Raw genomic sequence first — 17746 nt, 5'->3', positions numbered from 1 at the left:
AGTGCTGAGTGAGTGTGTGAGTGAGTGAGTCTCAGGGGTGAGTGTGTGAGTGAGTGCACCAAGGCTGCCTGTGCGAGCTGTGGAGCGCGAGTGAGTGTATGTTGAAGTGACTCAGAGTGTGGGTGCTCGGGGTGCCAGAGTGAGCCGTGGTGTGCGAGTGACCCAGTGAGTGAGTGGGTGGCTCGGGGTGCCAGTGCGAGCCGGGGTGTGCGAGTGATTCAGTGAGCGAGTGGGTGGTGCTCGGGGTGCCAGAGCGAGCCGTGGTGTGCGAGTGACCCAGTGAGTGAGTGTCTCGGGGTGCCAGAGCGAGCCGTGGTGTGTGAGTGACCCAGTGAGTGACCCAGTGAGTGAGTGGGTGGTGCTCGGGGTGCCAGAGCGAGCCGTGGTGTGCGAGTGACCCAGTGAGTGAGTGAGTGTCTCGGGGTGCCAGAGCGAGCCGTGGTGTGCGAGTGATTCAGTGAGTGAGTGTCTCGGGGTGCCAGAGCGAGCCGTGGTGGGTGAGTGACCCAGTGAGTGACCCAGTGAGTGAGTGGGTGTCTCGGGGTGCCAGAGCGAGCCGTGGTGTGTGAGTGACCCAGTGAGTGAGTGGGTGTCTCGGGGTGCCAGAGCGAGCCGTGGTGTGTGAGTGACCCAGTGAGTGAGTGAGTGTCTCGGGGTGCCAGAGCGAGCCGTGGTGTGTGAGTGACCCAGTGAGTGAGTGGGTGTCTCGGGGTGCCAGAGCGAGCCGTGGTGTGTGAGTGACCCAGTGAGTGGGTGGTGCTCGGGGTGCCAGAGCGAGCCGTGGTGCCGCCGCCGCCGCATGCTGCCCGTGTCCGGGCCATGTCCCGGCGAGCCGAGGGCCCCGCGGTGATCGCCGCTGCGCCGCTACCCGCGGGGCTGCGCCTGGGGCCGCTCCCCGCCGCCTTCTCGCTCGGCCTCGGCATGGGCGACTCGCGGGGCGACTCGCGGGGCGACCTCGCGTCCACCAGGAAGAAGGTGAGGGGGGGTGAGGGGGGGTGAGGGGGGGTGAGGGGGGGGGCGCGCCGGGGCGCTGGCGACACGCGCAGGGAGACGCGCGCGGAGGAGGAGGAGGTGGTGGTGGTAGAGGTGGTGGTGGTGGTGGTGGTGGTAGAGGTGGTGGTGGTGGTGGTAGAGGTGGTGGTGGTAGAGGTGGTGGTGGTAGAGGAGGTGGTGGTACAGGAGGTGGTGGTGGTGGTAGAAGAGTTGGTGGTCGAGGTGGTGGTGGTGGTGGTGGAGGTGGTGATGGTGGTACAGGAGGTGGTGGTCGTGGTGGTGGTGGACGAAGAAGGGGTGGATGATCTGGAGTAGTGTGTTCGTGCCCGTGTGTGTTCGTGTGTGTGTGTGTTCGTGCCTGTGTGTGTTCGTGTGTGTGTGTGTTCGTGCCTGTGTGTGTTCGTGTGTGTGTGTGTTCGTGCCTGTGTGTGTTCGTGTCTGTGTGTGTTCGTGTGTGTGTGTTCGTGTCTGTGTGTTCGTGTCTGTGTGTGTGTTCGTGTCTGTGTGTATTCGTGTGTGTGTGTGTTCGTGTGTGTGTGCGTTCGTGTCTGTGTGCGTTCGTCCCTGTGTGCATTCGTGCCTGTGTGCGTTCGTGCTTGTGTGTGTTCGTGCCTGTGTGTGTTCGTGTCTGTGTGTTCGTGCATGTGTGTGTTCGTGTCTGTGTGTTCGTGCCTGTGTGTGTTCGTGCCTGTGTGTGTTCGTGTCTGTGTGTTCGTGCCTGTGTGTGTTCGTGTCTGTGTGTGTTCGTGTCTGTGTGTGTTCGTGTCTGTGTGTTCGTGCCTGTGTGTGTTCGTGTCTGTGTGTTCGTGCCTGTGTGTGTTCGTGCCTGTGTGTGTTCGTGCCTGTGTGTGTTCGTGCCTGTGTGTGTTCGTGTCTGTGTGTGTTCGTGCCTGTGTGTGTTCGTGCCTGTGTGTGTTCGTGCCTGTGTGTGTTCGTGCCTGTGTGTGTTCGTGCATGTGTGTGTTCGTGTCTGTGTGTTCGTGCCTGTGTGTGTTCGTGCCTGTGTGTGTTCGTGTCTGTGTGTTCGTGCCTGTGTGTGTTCGTGTCTGTGTGTGTTCGTGTCTGTGTGTTCGTGCCTGTGTGTGTTCGTGTCTGTGTGTTCGTGCCTGTGTGTGTTCGTGTCTGTGTGCGTTCGTGCCTGTGTGTGTTCGTGCCTGTGTGTGTTCGTGTGTGTGTGTTCGTGTCTTTGTGTGTTCGTGCGTGTGTGTGTTCGTGTCTGTGTGTTCGTGCCTGTGTGTGTTCGTGTGTGTGTGTTCGTGTCTTTGTGTGTTCGTGCCTGTGTGTGTTCGTGTCTGTGTGTGTTCGTGTCTGTGTGTTCGTGCCTGTGTGTGTTCGTGCCTGTGTGTTCGTGCCTGTGTGTTCGTGCCTGTGTGTGTTCGTGCCTGTGTGTTCGTGTCTGTGTGTGTTCGTGTCTGTGTGTTCGTGCGTGTGTGTGTTCGTGTCTGTGTGTTCGTGTCTGTGTGTTCGTGTCTGTGTGCGCGTGCATGGCGCAGTGGTTAGCGCACATTGCCAATACCCGGGTTCGATTCCCGCTCACGGCCAACACTGGTGACGATGATTTGAACCGGTTCTGGGCCTCCCCTAGGTCGACTAAGCCTCAAATGAGTACCTGGTGCGGTGTGTACACATCGCCACTGGGGAGACAAAGGCGACCGGGCGTGGTGCTGGCCACCCACCCCCTCGTGTGCCGTGCCGGCCTTCATAGGTGCCCAACAGTCTGTTAAGGCTGTACGGGGGATCTGTGTATGTGTGTAGTATATGAGAGTATGTGCGTGTAATCTACGAGTGTGAGTGTGTGTAGTCTGAGTGTGAGTAGTCTATGTGTGTGTGTAGTCTACAAGTGTGTGTGTAGTTTATGAGTGTGTGTAGTCTGTGTGTAGTATATCAGTGTGTGTAGTTTATCAGTGTGTGTGTAGTCTGAGTGTGTGTAGTTTATCAGTGTGTGTAGTGTATGAGTGTGTCTAGTCCGTGCGTGAAGTCTATGAGTGTGTGTAGTTTATGAGTTTTTGTAGTCTATGAGTGTGTGTGTGTAGTCTGAGTGTGTGTAGTTTATGAGTGTGTGTGTGTAGTCTACGTGTGTGTGTAGTCTGAGTGTGTGTAGTTTATGAGTGTTTGTAGTCTATGGGTGTGTGCCGTCTATGAGTGAGTGTGCAGTCTGAGTGTGTGTAGTTTATCAGTGTGTGTCGTCTATGAGTGTGTGTAGTCTGAGTGTGTGTAGTTTATGAGTGTGTGTAGTTTATGAGTGTTTGTAGTCTATGGGTGTGTGTCGTCTATGAGTGTGTGTGTGTAGTCTGAGTGTGTGTAGTTTATGAGAGTGTGTAGTTTATGAGTGTGTGTGTATATTCTTGGTTCTTTCGGTAAAGTCACGTAGAAGGGAAACAATACAATAATAAAAATATAAAACAATAAAATTATTACGACGTTTCAACTGCAACACAAGCAATCATCATCAGGTGTGAAAACACCTGATCATGATGTGAAAACACACCTGATGATGACTGCTTGTGTTGCAGTCGAAACGTCGTGATAATTTTATTGCTTTATATTTGTATTATTTTATTGTTTGCCTTCTACGTGACTTTACCGAAAGAACCAAGAATATGAATCCCTGCAGTCACGAAAGCTTTAAATAAAAAATTGTGTGTGTGTAGCTTATGAGTGTGTGTAGTCTGTGTGTGTGTAGTTTATGCGTCTGAGTGTGTGCAGTCTATGAGTGTGTGTGTAGTTTATGCGTCTGAGTGTGTGAGTCTTATGAGTGTGTGTGTAGTTTATGCGTCTGAGTGCGTGCAGTCTATGAGTGTGTGTGTGCTTGTAACCGGCTTCATCGTCACACTCAACGCGAGGCGACTTCCTCGTGTTCATCGAAGACGGGAGACGTGTTGACTTGGCAATTAAGTCGGAGCGACTTCACCCAGACGTGGCGTCGTGGGTTCGTGATGTCCCAGGGTCTTCGCTGCCCCTTCACTCCGCGCGTCACCCCCTCGCCCTTCAAGAACATCGCTGGCTCAACACCGCCCCAGTGCGTGGTGATGATGGTGGTGATGGTGATGGTGGTGATGATGATGATGGTGGTGATGATGATGATGATGGTGGTGATGGTGGTGATGGTGGTGATGGTGGTGATGATGGTGATGATGATGATGGTGGTGATGATGATGATGGTGATGATGATGATGGTGGTGATGGTGGTGATGATGGTGATGATGATGGTGATGATGATGGTGATGATGATGATGATGATGGTGGTGATGATGATGGTGGTGGTGGTGGTGATGATGATGATGGTGGTGGTGATGGTGGTGGTGATGATGATGATGGTGGTGGTGATGGTGGTGGTGGTGATGATGATGATGGTGGTGGTGATGGTGGTGATGATGATGATGGTGGTGATGATGATGGTGGTGGTGGTGATGGTGGTGATGATGATGATGATGGTGGTGATGATGATGATGGTGGTGATGATGATGATGGTGGTGATGGTGGTGATGATGGTGGTGATGGTGGTGATGGTGGTGATGATGATGATGGTGGTGATGATGATGGTGGTGGTGATGGTGGTGATGATGGTGGTGATGATGATGATGGTGGTGATGGTGGTGATGATGGTGGTGGTGGTGATGGTGGTGGTGATGATGATGAAAGCCGCATGCTCCTGAAAATGTAAGGCGCGTTACGCAAAGGAAAACGCGTTGCGCAAAGCAAGACGCGTCCCAAACTTGTTCCCGGCATCAAATTAAGCTCTACAGATCTCCATTCGCTCGCTCGCTCGCACACCGGATTATAAGACGCGCCCTAGGCTCGGGGTTCAGTTCGACTCCCGTGCACGGCCAACAGGCGGAGCCGCCGTCTGGGCTTGAGCAGCTACAGCCAACCCGCCCTGACCAGCGCAGTGAAGTATGCTCGACTCCGCACTCCTGGGGGGGCCGACGAAGCTGGAGGGGGTTGGGGGGGGCCCTCAGGTCCGGCGAGTCGTGGTACTCGATGAACAGATCGTAGAGGGACGCCGTTCCCTTGCGGTGCGAGCGAATTCTGTTGAATACGTGGCGGACCTTCGCCATCAATATCATATGGGGGGGGGGGGGGGGGTGGGTGTGAGATCGCGTACATATAAATGTTGTGTCGTTAAACCCGCCACCATCCGACACAGACAATCAGGAAGGGTTGTCACGTAAACAGAACGTGCAAATTCGTTACGAGTCCAGCCACGCAAGCCGTGTGGATGTTGCGGCTGGACTCTCCAACACGCGAGCGGTGTGGATGTTGTGGCCTGACTCTCCAACACACAAGCGGTGTGAATGTTGCGGCCTGACTCTCCAACACACAAGCGGTGTGGATGTTGTGGCTTGACTCTCCAACACACAAGCGGTGTGAATGTTGCGGCCAGACTCTCCAACACACAAGCGGTGTGAATGTTGTGGCCTAACACTCTCCAACACACAAGCGGTGTGAATGTTGCGGCCAGACTCTCCAACACACAAGCGGTGTGAATGTTGCGGCCTAACTCTCCAACACACAAGCGGTGTGAATGTTGTGGCCTGGCTCTCCAACACACAGGCGGTGTGAATGTTGTGGCCTGACTCTCCAACACACAAGCGGTGTGAATGTTGTGGCTTGACTCTCCAACACACAAGCGGTGTGGATGTTGTGGCCTGACACTCTCCAACACACAAGGGGTGTGCTGCTTTAGTCAGGAATTGGCACGTTCCGTTTACGTGACGAACCTTGCCGATTTTATGTGTCGGGTGGTGGCGGGTTTAACGACACAACATTTATATATTTAGGCGATCTAACCCCCAAAAAATCCCCGCTATGTTATGGATGAGAAAATTCTGCGCGTGTAAGCGAGTGATTGTGCGTGTGTGTGTATGCGTGTGTGTGTGTGTGTATGTATGTGTGTGTATGTGTGTATGTGTGTGCGCGTGTGTGCGCGTGTGTGTGTATGCGTGTGTGTGTATGTGTGTGCGCGTGTGTGTGTATGTGTGTGCGCGTGTGTGCGTGTATGCGCGTGTGTGTATGTGTGTGATATTGTCTTTGTGTGTATGTGACATTGTCTTTGTGAGTGTGCTATTGTCTGTGTGTATCTGTGTGATACTGTCTTTGTGTGTGATATTGTCTTTGTGTGTATGATATTGTCTGTGTGTGTATGTGTGTGATATTGTCTTTGTGTGTATGATATTGTCTGTGTGTGTATGTGTGTGATATTGTCTTTGTGTGTATGATATTGTCTTTGTGAGTGATATTGTCTTTGTGTGTATGTGTGTGTGATTGTCGCCGTGTGTATATATATGTACGTCTCTCTATATATATGTGTGAGTGCGTGTTTGTGTATATGTATTATTGTATTTGTGGGGAGCGGTGGTGCAGTGGTTAGCGCTACGCTGCGCTACGAACCCGGCGACCCGAGTTCGATTCCCGCTCACGGCCAACACCGGTGACGATGATTTGAACCGGTCCTGGGACTCCCTTAGGTCGACTCAGCCTCAAATGAGTACCTGGTGCGGTGTGAACATCGCTACTGGGGAGACAAAGGCGGCCGGGCGTGGTGTTATCCACCCACCCCCTCGTGTACCGTGCCGGCCTTCATAGGTTCTCGCTAACAGCACTTGCCCCAACAGTCTGTTAGGGCTACACGGGGGATCTTTGCCTTTGTATGTGGGCTATTGTGTTTGTGTAATTATCTGTATATATCTATGTGTGTATATGTGTATATATGTACGTGTGTATATGTGTGTGTACGCGCGATTATGTTCAGTATATACAGTATGCGTAAATATACATGTATGTATCGTGCATTTGTGTATATCTATGTATATGTGTATATGTAAATGTGAATGTGTATATGTAAATGTGAGTGTGGAGGTGTGTGTATGTAAATGTGTGTGTGTAGGTGAGTATGTGTATATGTAACTGTGTGTGTGTAGGTGAGTGTGTATATGTAAATGTGTGTGTGTAGGTGAGTGTGTATATGTAAATGTGAGTGTGGAGGTGTGTGTATGTTAATGCGAGTGTGTGTATGTAAATGTGTGTGTGTAGGTGGGTGTGTATATGTTAATGTGAGTGTGTAGGTGAGTGTGTATATGTTAATGAGTGTGTAGGTGAGTGTGTATATGTTGATGTGAGTGTGGAGGTGAGTGTGTATATGTTAATGTGAGTGTGTAGGTGAGTGTGTATATGTTAATGTGAGTATTAGGTGAGTGTGTATATGTTAATGTGAGTGTGTATATGTTAATGTGAGTGTGTATATGTTAATGTGAGTGTGTAGGTGAGTGTGTCTATGTTAATGTGAGTGTGTATATGTTAATGTGACTGTAGGTGAGTGTGTATATGTTAATCTGAGTGTGTAGGTGAGAGTGTATATGTTAATGTGAGTGTGTATATGTTAATGTGAGTGTGCATATGTTAATGTGAGTGTGGAGGTGTGAGTGTGAATCACAAAGAAGCGGTCCGCGGTTTGCCGCGTACACAGCGCGGGCGTTTGGAGCGCACGCGACCCAGGGTGGTGGTGTGTGGGTGGTGGTGGTGCGTGGGTGGTGCGTGGGTGGTGGTGGTGCGTGGGTGGTGGTGCGTGGGTGGTGGTGCGTGGGTGGTGGTGCGTGGGTGGTGGTGCGTGGGTGGTGGTGCGTGGGTGGTGGTGGTGGTTACGAACCGGTTTCAATAAAAACCCGTTCAAGTTCTGCACGCGTGCGCGCGCTCACTTGGGCAACGGGAGGCAAAGGCGCAGCCCCTGCTGCACTGTTCGTGCGCGCCACTCCTGCAGGGAAGGAGCTTCCTGGCGCTCCCCCCCCCCTTGCCTACGACGCGTTGCAGCGTGTGCGTGCGTGGGTCTCACGCGTGCGTGCGTGCGTGGGTCTCACGCGTGCGTGCGTGCGTGGGTCTCACGCGTGCGTGCGTGCGTGCGTGGGTCTCACGCGTGCGTGCGTGCGTGGGTCTCACGCGTGCGTGCGTGCGTGGGTCTCACGCGTGCGTGCGTGCGTGGGTCTCACGCGTGCGTGCGTGCGTGGGTCTCACGCGTGCGTGCGTGCGTGGGTCTCACGCGTGCGTGCGTGCGTGGGTCTCACGCGTGCGTGCGTGCGTGCGTGGGTCTCACGCGTGCGTGCGTGCGTGGGTCTCACGCGTGCGTGCGTGCGTGCGTGGGTCTCACGCGTGCGTGCGTGCGTGCGTGGGTCTCACGCGTGCGTGCGTGCGTGCGTGGGTCTCACGCGTGCGTGCGTGCGTGCGTGGGTCTCACGCGTGCGTGCGTGCGTGCGTGGGTCTCACGCGTGCGTGCGTGCGTGCGTGGGTCTCACGCGTGCGTGCGTGCGTGCGTGGGTCTCACGCGTGCGTGCGTGCGTGGGTCTCACGCGTGCGTGCGTGCGTGGGTCTCACGCGTGCGTGCGTGCGTGGGTCTCACGCGTGCGTGCGTGCGTGGGTCTCACGCGTGCGTGCGTGCGTGGGTCTCACGCGTGCGTGCGTGCGTGGGTCTCACGCGTGCGTGCGTGCGTGGGTCTCACGCGTGCGTGCGTGCGTGCGTGGGTCTCACGCGTGCGTGCGTGCGTGCGTGGGTCTCACGCGTGCGTGCGTGCGTGGGTCTCACGCGTGCGTGCGTGCGTGGGTCTCACGCGTGCGTGCGTGCGTGGGTCTCACGCGTGCGTGCGTGCGTGGGTCTCACGCGTGCGTGCGTGCGTGGGTCTCACGCGTGCGTGCGTGCGTGGGTCTCACGCGTGCGTGCGTGGGTCTCACGCGTGCGTGCGTGCGTGGGTCTCACGCGTGCGTGCGTGCGTGGGTCTCACGCGTGCGTGCGTGCGTGGGTCTCACGCGTGCGTGCGTGCGTGGGTCTCACGCGTGCGTGCGTGCGTGGGTCTCACGCGTGCGTGCGTGCGTGGGTCTCACGCGTGCGTGCGTGCGTGGGTCTCACGCGTGCGTGCGTGCGTGGGTCTCACGCGTGCGTGCGTGCGTGGGTCTCACGCGTGCGTGCGTGCGTGGGTCTCACGCGTGCGTGCGTGCGTGGGTCTCACGCGTGCGTGCGTGCGTGAGACGACGCCGATGCCACGGACTCCCAGTCGGCACATCCGTGTTCACCCATGGGATGTGTAATGTTTACGCAGTATAAGTATATAGTAGTGTGTGTACGCAGTATGTGTGTGTGTATATATAGTGTAGTGTGTGTGGCTGTGTGTGTATATATAGTAGTATGTGTGTACGCAGTATGTGTGTGTATATATAGTGTAGTGTGTGTGGCTGTGTGTGTATATATAGTAGTGTGTGTGTACGCAGTATGTGTGTGTGTATATATAGTGAAGTGTGTGTGGCTGTGTGTGTATATATAGTAGTGTGTGTGTACGCAGTATGTGTGTGTGTATATATAGTGTAGTGTGTGTGGCTGTGTGTCTGTGTGTGTATATATAGTAGTATGTGTGTACGCAGCATGTGTGTGTGTGTATATATAGTGTAGTGTGTGTGGCTATGTGTGTATATATAGTAGTATGTGTGTACGCAGTGTGTGTGTGTATATATAGTGTAGTGTGTGTGTCTGTGTGTGTATATATAGTAGTATGTGTGTACGCAGCATGTGTGTGTGTGTATATATAGTGTAGTGTATGTGTCTGTGTGTGTATATATAGTAGTATGTGTGTACGCAGTGTGTGTGTGTGTATATATAGTGTAGTGTGTGTGGCTGTGTGTGTCTGCGTGTGTATATATAGTAGTATGTGTGTACGCAGTGTGTGAGTGTGTATATAGTGTAGTGTGTGTGGCTGTGTGTGTCTGTGTGTGTGTGTATATAGTAGTATGTGTGTGTATATATAGTGTAGTGTGTGTGGCTGTGTGTGTCTGTGTGTGCATATAGTAGTGTGTGTGTGTATGTATGCAGTATGTGTGTATATATATAGTGTAGTGTGTCTGTGTGTGTCTGTGTGTGTACATGGGTAGTGTAGCGGTTAGCACGCGCTACGAACCTGGCGACCCGGGTTCGATTCTCGCTCACGGCAAACACCCAGTGACGATCATCTGAACCGTTCCGGGGCCTCCCCTAGGTCGACCCAGCCTCAAATGAGTACCTGGTGCGGTGTGTAAACATCGCCACTGGGGAGACAAAGGCGGTCGGGCGTGGTTCTCGCCATACCACTCCCTCTTTGTGCCGTGACGGCTTTCCTAGGTTCCACCCGCTAACAGCACTTACCCCAACAGTCTGTTAAGGCTATACGGGGGGTCTTTGTCTTTGTAGTTGTGTGTGGTGGGGAGCAATGGTGCTACGAACCTGGCGACCCGAGTTCGATTCCCGCTCACGGCCAACGATTATCTGAACCGGTCCAGGGCCTCCCCTAGGTCGACTCAGCCTCAAATGCATACCCGGTGCGGTGTGCAGACATCGCCACTTGGGGAGACGAGATCGGCCGAGCGATCTTTGTCTTCGCATGGATATTGGAGTGGTTAAAATATTTGTTTACAATACCGGTAACCGAATGCAACAAAAACCGGTTCGCCGCACGCACACACAGAGAGGTAGAGCTGTCCCAAGCAATGAACTCGCTCGCTCGCACGGGCGGAGCGGCCGACACCACCGCTTCCCCAGGGTGCTGGTGGTGGTGCTGGTGGTGGGTGGTGGTGGTGCTGGTGGTGCTGGTGGTGGGTGGCGGTGGTCCTGGTGGTGGTGGTGCTGGTGGTGGTGGTGCTGGTGGTGGTGCTGGCGGTGGGTGGCGGTGGTGTTGGTGGGTGGCGGTGGTCCTGGTGGTGGTGGTGCTGGTGGTGGTGCTGGCGGTGGTGCTGGTGGTGGGTGGTGCTGGTGGTGGTGGTCCTGGTGGTGGTGGTGCTGGTGGTGGTGCTGGCGGTGGTGCTGGCGGTGGTGGGTGGCGGTGGTGCTGGCGGTGGTGGGTGGCGGTGGTGCTGGTGGTGGTGCTGGCGGTGGTGGGTGGCGGTGGTGCTGGCGGTGGTGGGTGGCGGTGGTGCTGCTGGTTGTGGTGCTGGTGGTGGTGCTGGCGGTGGTGGGTGGTGGTGGTGCTGGTGGTGGTGCTGGCGGTGGTGGTGGTGCTGCTGGTGGTGGTGCTGGCTGTGGGTGGCACCGCTTCTACCGGAGTCGCCTGAAAACACCGCGGAGTGGAGGTCCCCGCCCGTCCCCACTCCCACCAGCAGTCGTGCGAGCCACCGCTTGCAAGGCAGCGTGCGAACTGAGTGAGCTGCCCGCCGAGACGCGAGTGCAACGCGTGACCACGCCGAGACTGATGCCGCCGTGCGGTTTGTCCGCCGTGGTGGTTTTTGGGTCCGCGCGCAGTCGGCCAGTCGATGTCTTCATTCATTCATTCGTGACTTAAACATTCGGCTGATGCTCGGAACCGGTGATCTAATTTGTAAAACCGGTTACCGGTTTACAGGTGGTCGTTTAACAACTCTAATAGTACGTTTGTACGTAGAACTACCCGGTGTGTCTCTGTGTGTCTGTGTGTGTGTCTCTGTGTGTGTATGTGTGGTTGTGTCCGTGTGTGTGTCTGTGTGTGTGTCTGCGTGTGTGTCTGCGTGTGTGTGTCTGTGTCTCTGTGTGTGTCTGTGTGTGTCTCTGTGTGTGTGTATGTGTGGTTGTGTGTCTGTGTGTGTTTGTGTCTGTGTGTGTGTCTGTGTCTCTGTGTGTGTGTCTGTGTCTCTGTGTGTGTCTCTGTGTGTGTCTCTGTGTGTGTCTGTGTGTGTGTGTGTCTCTGTGTGTGTCTGTGTGTGTGTGTGTCTGTGTGTGTCTGTGTGTCTCTGTGTGTGTCTCTGTGTGTGTCTGTGTGTGTGTCTGTGTTTCTGTGTGTGTGTCTCTGTGTGTGTCTGTGTGTGTCTGTGTGTGTCTGTGTGTGTGTATGTGTGGTTGTGTAGTGGAGCGGTGAGCGCTACGCTGCGCTACGGATCCGGCCACCCGCGTTCCATTCAGACTCACGGCCAACACCGGTGACGATTATCTGAACCTGTTCTGGGCCTCCCCTAGATGGACTCAGCCTCAAATGAGTACCTGGTGCGATGTTTAAACATCGCCACTGGGGAGACAAAGGCGGTCGGGCGTGGTGCTGGCCACCCACCCCCTCGTGTGCCGTGCCGGCCTTCATAGGTGCTCGCTAACAGCACTTGCCCCAACAGTCTGTTAAGACTATACACACGGTGGATCTTTGCCTTTGTAGATATTAACTGTGCGTGATAGTGGCTATATATGTATATATTGTATATATGTATATATTGTATATATGTATATATTGTATATATGTGCTCCCTAAAAGCACTTGCCCCAATAGTCTGTAAGGCTATAGGGGGATCTTTGCTTCTTTTTACATGTATGTTTGTGTCTTTGTGTGAGTGAGATTACGTGGGGAGCGGTGGTGTAGTGGTTAGCGCTGCTCTGCGCTACGAACCCGGCTACCCGAGTTCGATTCCCGCTCACGGCCAACACTGGTGACGATTATCTGAACCGGTCCTGGGCCTCCCCTAGGTCGACTCAGCCTCAAATGGGTACCTGGTGCGGTGTGTAGACATCGCCACTGGGGAGACAAAGGCGGCCGGGCGTAGCCCTGGCCACCCACCCCCTCGTGTGCCGTGCCGGCCTTCATAGGTGCTCGCTAACAGCACTTGCCCCACATGTCTGTTACAGGCTACACGGGGGATCTTTGTCCTTTGTATTTTGTGTAAGATTTAAACAAAAATTATTAACGTGTATTTGTGTGTACGAGTGTTCGTATATTTTGATGTACGTGCATTTGTGTGCATTTGCATTTGCGCATATGCATCTTTGCGTATTCGTTTGCACAGTATTTGTAGACCCTGGGTTTTATGTATATGTGTGTATTTATTTGCACATTTTGTGTGTTTGTCTTCATGCAATTCGCGTGCCCGTGGCTGTCTGTGTGCATGTGTTCATGGACGCTACTTGCTAAGAGCAAGTTTCAGTGCAGTTTCATTCATTTGCTTTTATCCTGTGAGCCGTTCGGCTCTTGATTCGGGTACAATCGCGACAAACAATGCAATTACAAGATACCTTATAAAATTTGCTGCACGCAAATTTAAACATCCTCTATAAAAAACAAAACAATTAAATCTTCCAGGAAAAGCACCGTATGTTTATATGCTGCGTACAAAAAAAACGCGCAAAAAATCCACGTGCGATGTTAGATCACTATAGCAATCACGATACAATCTAGATGAAAATTCTAAGTATAACTCTAAACTGCAACATACAAATATGGCTAAACTAAACCTTTTTTTTTTACAAATCACTACAATAATGCTATAAAATAAGCAACGTAACGGTGATCATTAGAAATGTTATTGAAAAGTTACGGGGGGCTCTTTGTCAGTTGTGTAATTGTCTGCGTGCGTGTGTGTGTGTTTGTGTGTTTGCGTATTGTGTGTGCTATATATTTGTATGCGTTTGTGTGCGTGCGATGGATAATAGTGGCGAAAATTTGAACCGATTATCCTGCCGACCTCGCCTGGTGCGGTGTGTAGACATCACCGCTGGGGAGGCAAAGGCGGCCGGGCGTGGTGTTGGTCACCCACAGGTGCACGGCTTCTCGCTATTTGCCCCAACAGTCTGTTCAGGCTACACGGGGGATATTTATTCTGTGTTAGTGTCCATCTCTGTGTGTGTGTGTATCTGTGCGTTCGTGTGTTTGTGTTTGTACTAACATTGTATATTGTTCTAACCAATACAATATAACTTACGTTTATTGTTAACATGTATGTAAACAATATCACACACACACACACGTAAACAGTGTAATGCGATCTCCACGTAACTGTGTCTCGTATTAATGATGATGATGGTGTGGTTACTCTGGCTATGATCGTGCTTTCTGTATCGCAGCAAACACTTTGCAGCATTCATCACCGATTAATTACTTGTCTTCAACACATCCCATAGCGAATTGTTTAATCGTAAGTCCCTCCACCACCCGACGCGGCCAAACAGATGGCATCGCCTGTGGTGATCGTGTGTCATCTCAAACTCACCTGAGACTCTCAAACTCACCGGGTGAGCGTGGATGTGAGTGGGTGAGCGAGTGTGAGAATCGCTCTCTCACTCACCGGGTGAGCGTGGGTGTGAGTGGGTGAGTGAGTGTGAGAATCGCTCACTCACCGGGTGAGCGTGGGTGTGAGTGGGTGAGCGAGTGTGAGAATCGCTCTCTCACTCACCGGGTGACCGTGGGTGTGAGTGGGTGAGCGAGTGTGAGAATCGCTCTCTCACTCACCGGGTGAGCGTGGGTGTGAGTGAGTGAGCGAGTGTGGGAATCGCTCTCTCACTCACCGGGTGAGCGTGGATGTGAGTGAGTGAGCGAGTGTGAGAATCGCTCTCTCACTCACCGGGTGAGCGTGGGTGTGAGTGGGTGAGCGAGTGGGAGAATCGCTCTCTCACACAACACGTGGTCATCTCGCCCACAATTACGTTTATAACAATCGGACTTTCATTATTCCGGAAATGTTTAAATGTAAGGAAGTCTTCAAATTGTTTTCAATATGATGACTGGTTACGGTAATCACGATTTGAAGATGCGTTTATCGTGGGCCTGATATCGTGCGATGTCGTAGTATCGCCATATCGCGGCGACCCGGCATGAAGACAAATATCCTCCGTGTAGCCTCAAAGAGCTGTTTGAGCTGTCGGGCAGCGGCCAGCCGCCTTTGTCTCCAAGGGTTCTGTTATTTTACACACAAACACACATAAACACACACAAACACACAAACACACATAAACACACACAAACACGCATAAACAAACACACAGAAACACACATACACACAAACACATAAACACACACATAAACACGCACAAACACACACAAACACACAAACACACATAAACACACACACAAACACGCATAAACAAACACACAGAAACACACATACACACAAACACATAAACACACACATAAACACACACATAAACACGCATAATCACACACGCACACAAACACACAAACACACACACAAACACACATAAACAAACACACAGAAACACACGTACACACAAACACCTAAACACACCTAAACACAATACACAAACACAAACAAACACACACAAAACACATAAACACACATAAACAAACACACACAAACATATACACACATAAACACACACACAGACACACATAAACATATACACACATAAACACACACACAAACACACATAAACACACATAAACACACAAACACACACAAACACACATAAACACACAAACACACACAAACACACACAAATACACAAACAAACATAAACACATAAACAAACACAAACACATACACAAACACAAATACACACACAAACACATAACACACATAAACACACAAACACACACACACAAACACACATACACAAACACAAATAAACACACACAAAACACAAACACACATAAACAAACAAACACACAAACACGCAAACACACATAAACACACATACACACATACACACACAAACACCCAGCCACTCGTGCAAGGTTGGGTAGACCGAGGCGGGAGCCGGAACAGATTTAAAATATTTCGCCACTGATCTTGGCCGTGTGAACGGGAATCGAACGTGCAGTGCGCTAACCACTACGCCACCGCTCCCCGTGTGTGTGCATGCGAACATCCACACCGCACACTCACCACACACACACAAAGATCCCCCATATAACCTCAACAGATTGTTGGGGCAAGTGCTGTTCGCGAGCACCTATGAAGGCCGGTACGGCACACGAGGGGGTGGGTGGTCCACACCACGCCCGGCCGCCTTTGTCTCCCCAGTGGCGATGTTTACACACCGCCACCAGGTGTTCAATTTGAGGCTGAGTCGACCTAGGGGAGGCCCACGACCGGTTCAGATAGTCGTTGCTGCTGTTGCCCGTGAGCGGGAGTCGAACTTGGGTGGCCAGGCTTGGGTCGCCGGGTTTGTAGAGCAGCGTAGCGCTAACCACTACACCACCGCTCCCCACAACACACAATTACGTTTTGTGTTACACGTAATTACACACACACACATCCATACAAACAATAGCCCCACATTGTGTGAATGTGTATACGGGGGGGGGGGGGGGAGCGCCTACGAACCCGGCCACCCGAGATCGATTACCGCTCACGGCCACCATCACCGATGACGATTATCTGAACCGGTCCTGGGCCTTCCGTAGGTCGACTCGGCCTTAAATTGAGTACCTGGTGAGGTGTGCAGTAAAGATCGACCACCAGGGAGACAAAGGCGGCCGGGCGTGGTCGCTGGCCACTAAAACCCCTCGCGATCAATGCCGGCATTGATAGGCGCTCGCTAACAGCACTTGCCCGATCAACTTGTCGAGGCTACACGGGGGACCTTTATCTGTGTGCGCGTGCGAGCGGGATTGTTGTGTATATGCAAATAACGAGGCTTCTGCCTGGGTGAGTGGCCTCATTAAAACCCCGTGATTACTCTAATTCACGTATTACTGCGCGTGTGTGTGTAATTATGTAATTACAGGTATGTGTGGGAGTGTGGGAGTGTGTGTGTGTGGGGTGGGTGTAGGTGTGTGTGTGAGGGTGTGTGTGTGTGGGAGTGTGTGTGTGTGGGAGTGTGAGTGTGTGTGTAGGGGTGTGTGTGTGTGTGTGGGGGTGTGTGTGTGTAGGGGTGTGTGTGTGTGTGTGGGAGTGTGTGTGTGTAGGGGTCTGTGTGTGTGTGGGGGTGTGTGTGTGTGGGGGTGTGTGTGTGTGGGAGTGTGTGTGTAGGGGTCTGTGTGTGTGTGGGAGTGTGTGTGTGTAGGGGTCTGTGTGTGTGTGGGGGTGTGTGTGTGTGTGTAGGGGTCTGTGTGTTTGGGGGGGTGTGTGTGGGAGTGTGTGTGGGAGTGTGTGTGGGAGTGTGTGTGTGTGGGGGTGTGTGTGTGTGTAGGGGTGTGTGTGTGTGTGTGGGAGTGTGTGTGTGTGTAGGGGTCTGTGTGTGTGTGGGGGTGTGTGTGTGTGTAGGGGTCTGTGTGTGTGTGGGGGTGTGTGTGTGTGGGAGTGTGTGTGTGTGGGAGTGTGTGTGGGAGTGTGTGTGTGTGGGGGGGGGGGGGGTGTGTGTGTGGGAGTGTGTGTGTGGGAGTGTGTGTGTGTGTGTGTGGGGGTGTAGCGGTTAGCGCGCCGCGCTGCGAATCCGGCTCACGGCCACCAACACCGTCAGTGGCGATTATCTGAACCGGTCCTGGGCCTCTCTTCGGTCGACTCAGCCTCAAATGAGTACCTGGTGCGGTTTGTAGTAAACATCGCCACTGGGGAGACAAAGGCGGCCGGGCGTGATGCTCGCCATACCACGACCTTGTTCCGCCTTACCGGCTTTCATAGGTCCCACTCGCTAACAGCACTTGCCCCAACAGTCTGTTACGTCTATACGGGGGATCTTTGTCTTTGTGAATCATTATAATAGGTGTGAGTGTGTGCATGATTACAGGTGTGGGAGTGTGTGAGTGTGTGCGTGATTACAGGTGTGAGTGTGTGTGTACAGGTATGAGTGTGTGTGTACAGGTGTGTGTACAGGTGTGAGTGTGTATAGAGGTGTGTGTGTAAAGGTGTGTGTGTGTACAGGTGTGTGTGTGTGTGTACAGGTGTGTGTGTCTGTGCAGGTGAGTGTGTGTGTGTACAGGTGTGAGTGTGTGTGTGTACAGGTGTGAGTGTGTGTGTGTACATGTGAGTGTGTGTGTACAGGTGTGTGTGTGTACAGGTGTGTGCGTGTACAGGTGTAAGTGTGTACAGGTGCGAGTGTGTACAGGTGTGAGTTTGTACAGGTGTGTGTGTGTACAGGTGTGTGTGTACAGGTGTTTGTGTACAGGTGTGTACGTGT

General features: G+C 52.8%; 1 protein-coding gene across 1 annotated transcript in view; it reads left to right on the top strand.

Moving 5' to 3' along the window:
- Positions 1 to 819: 819 nt before the first annotated feature.
- The window catches only part of PRDM13 (PR/SET domain 13), a 45259-nt gene continuing 28332 nt past the window's right edge, over positions 820 to 17746 (top strand). The window contains exon 1 of the mRNA XM_076053207.1: positions 820 to 975. Within this exon, the coding sequence (XP_075909322.1) occupies positions 820 to 975 (156 nt within the window). The remainder of the gene's footprint in view (positions 976 to 17746) is intronic.

Source organism: Petromyzon marinus, chromosome 60 (assembly GCF_048934315.1).
Source record: "Petromyzon marinus isolate PM22_M1 ecotype Great Lakes invasive population chromosome 60, UKy_Petmar_22M1.pri1.0, whole genome shotgun sequence".
NCBI classification, from domain to species: domain Eukaryota; kingdom Metazoa; phylum Chordata; class Hyperoartia; order Petromyzontiformes; family Petromyzontidae; genus Petromyzon; species Petromyzon marinus.
Note: the sequence above shows the minus strand (reverse complement) of the source record. Positions and strands in the feature narration are given on the sequence as shown.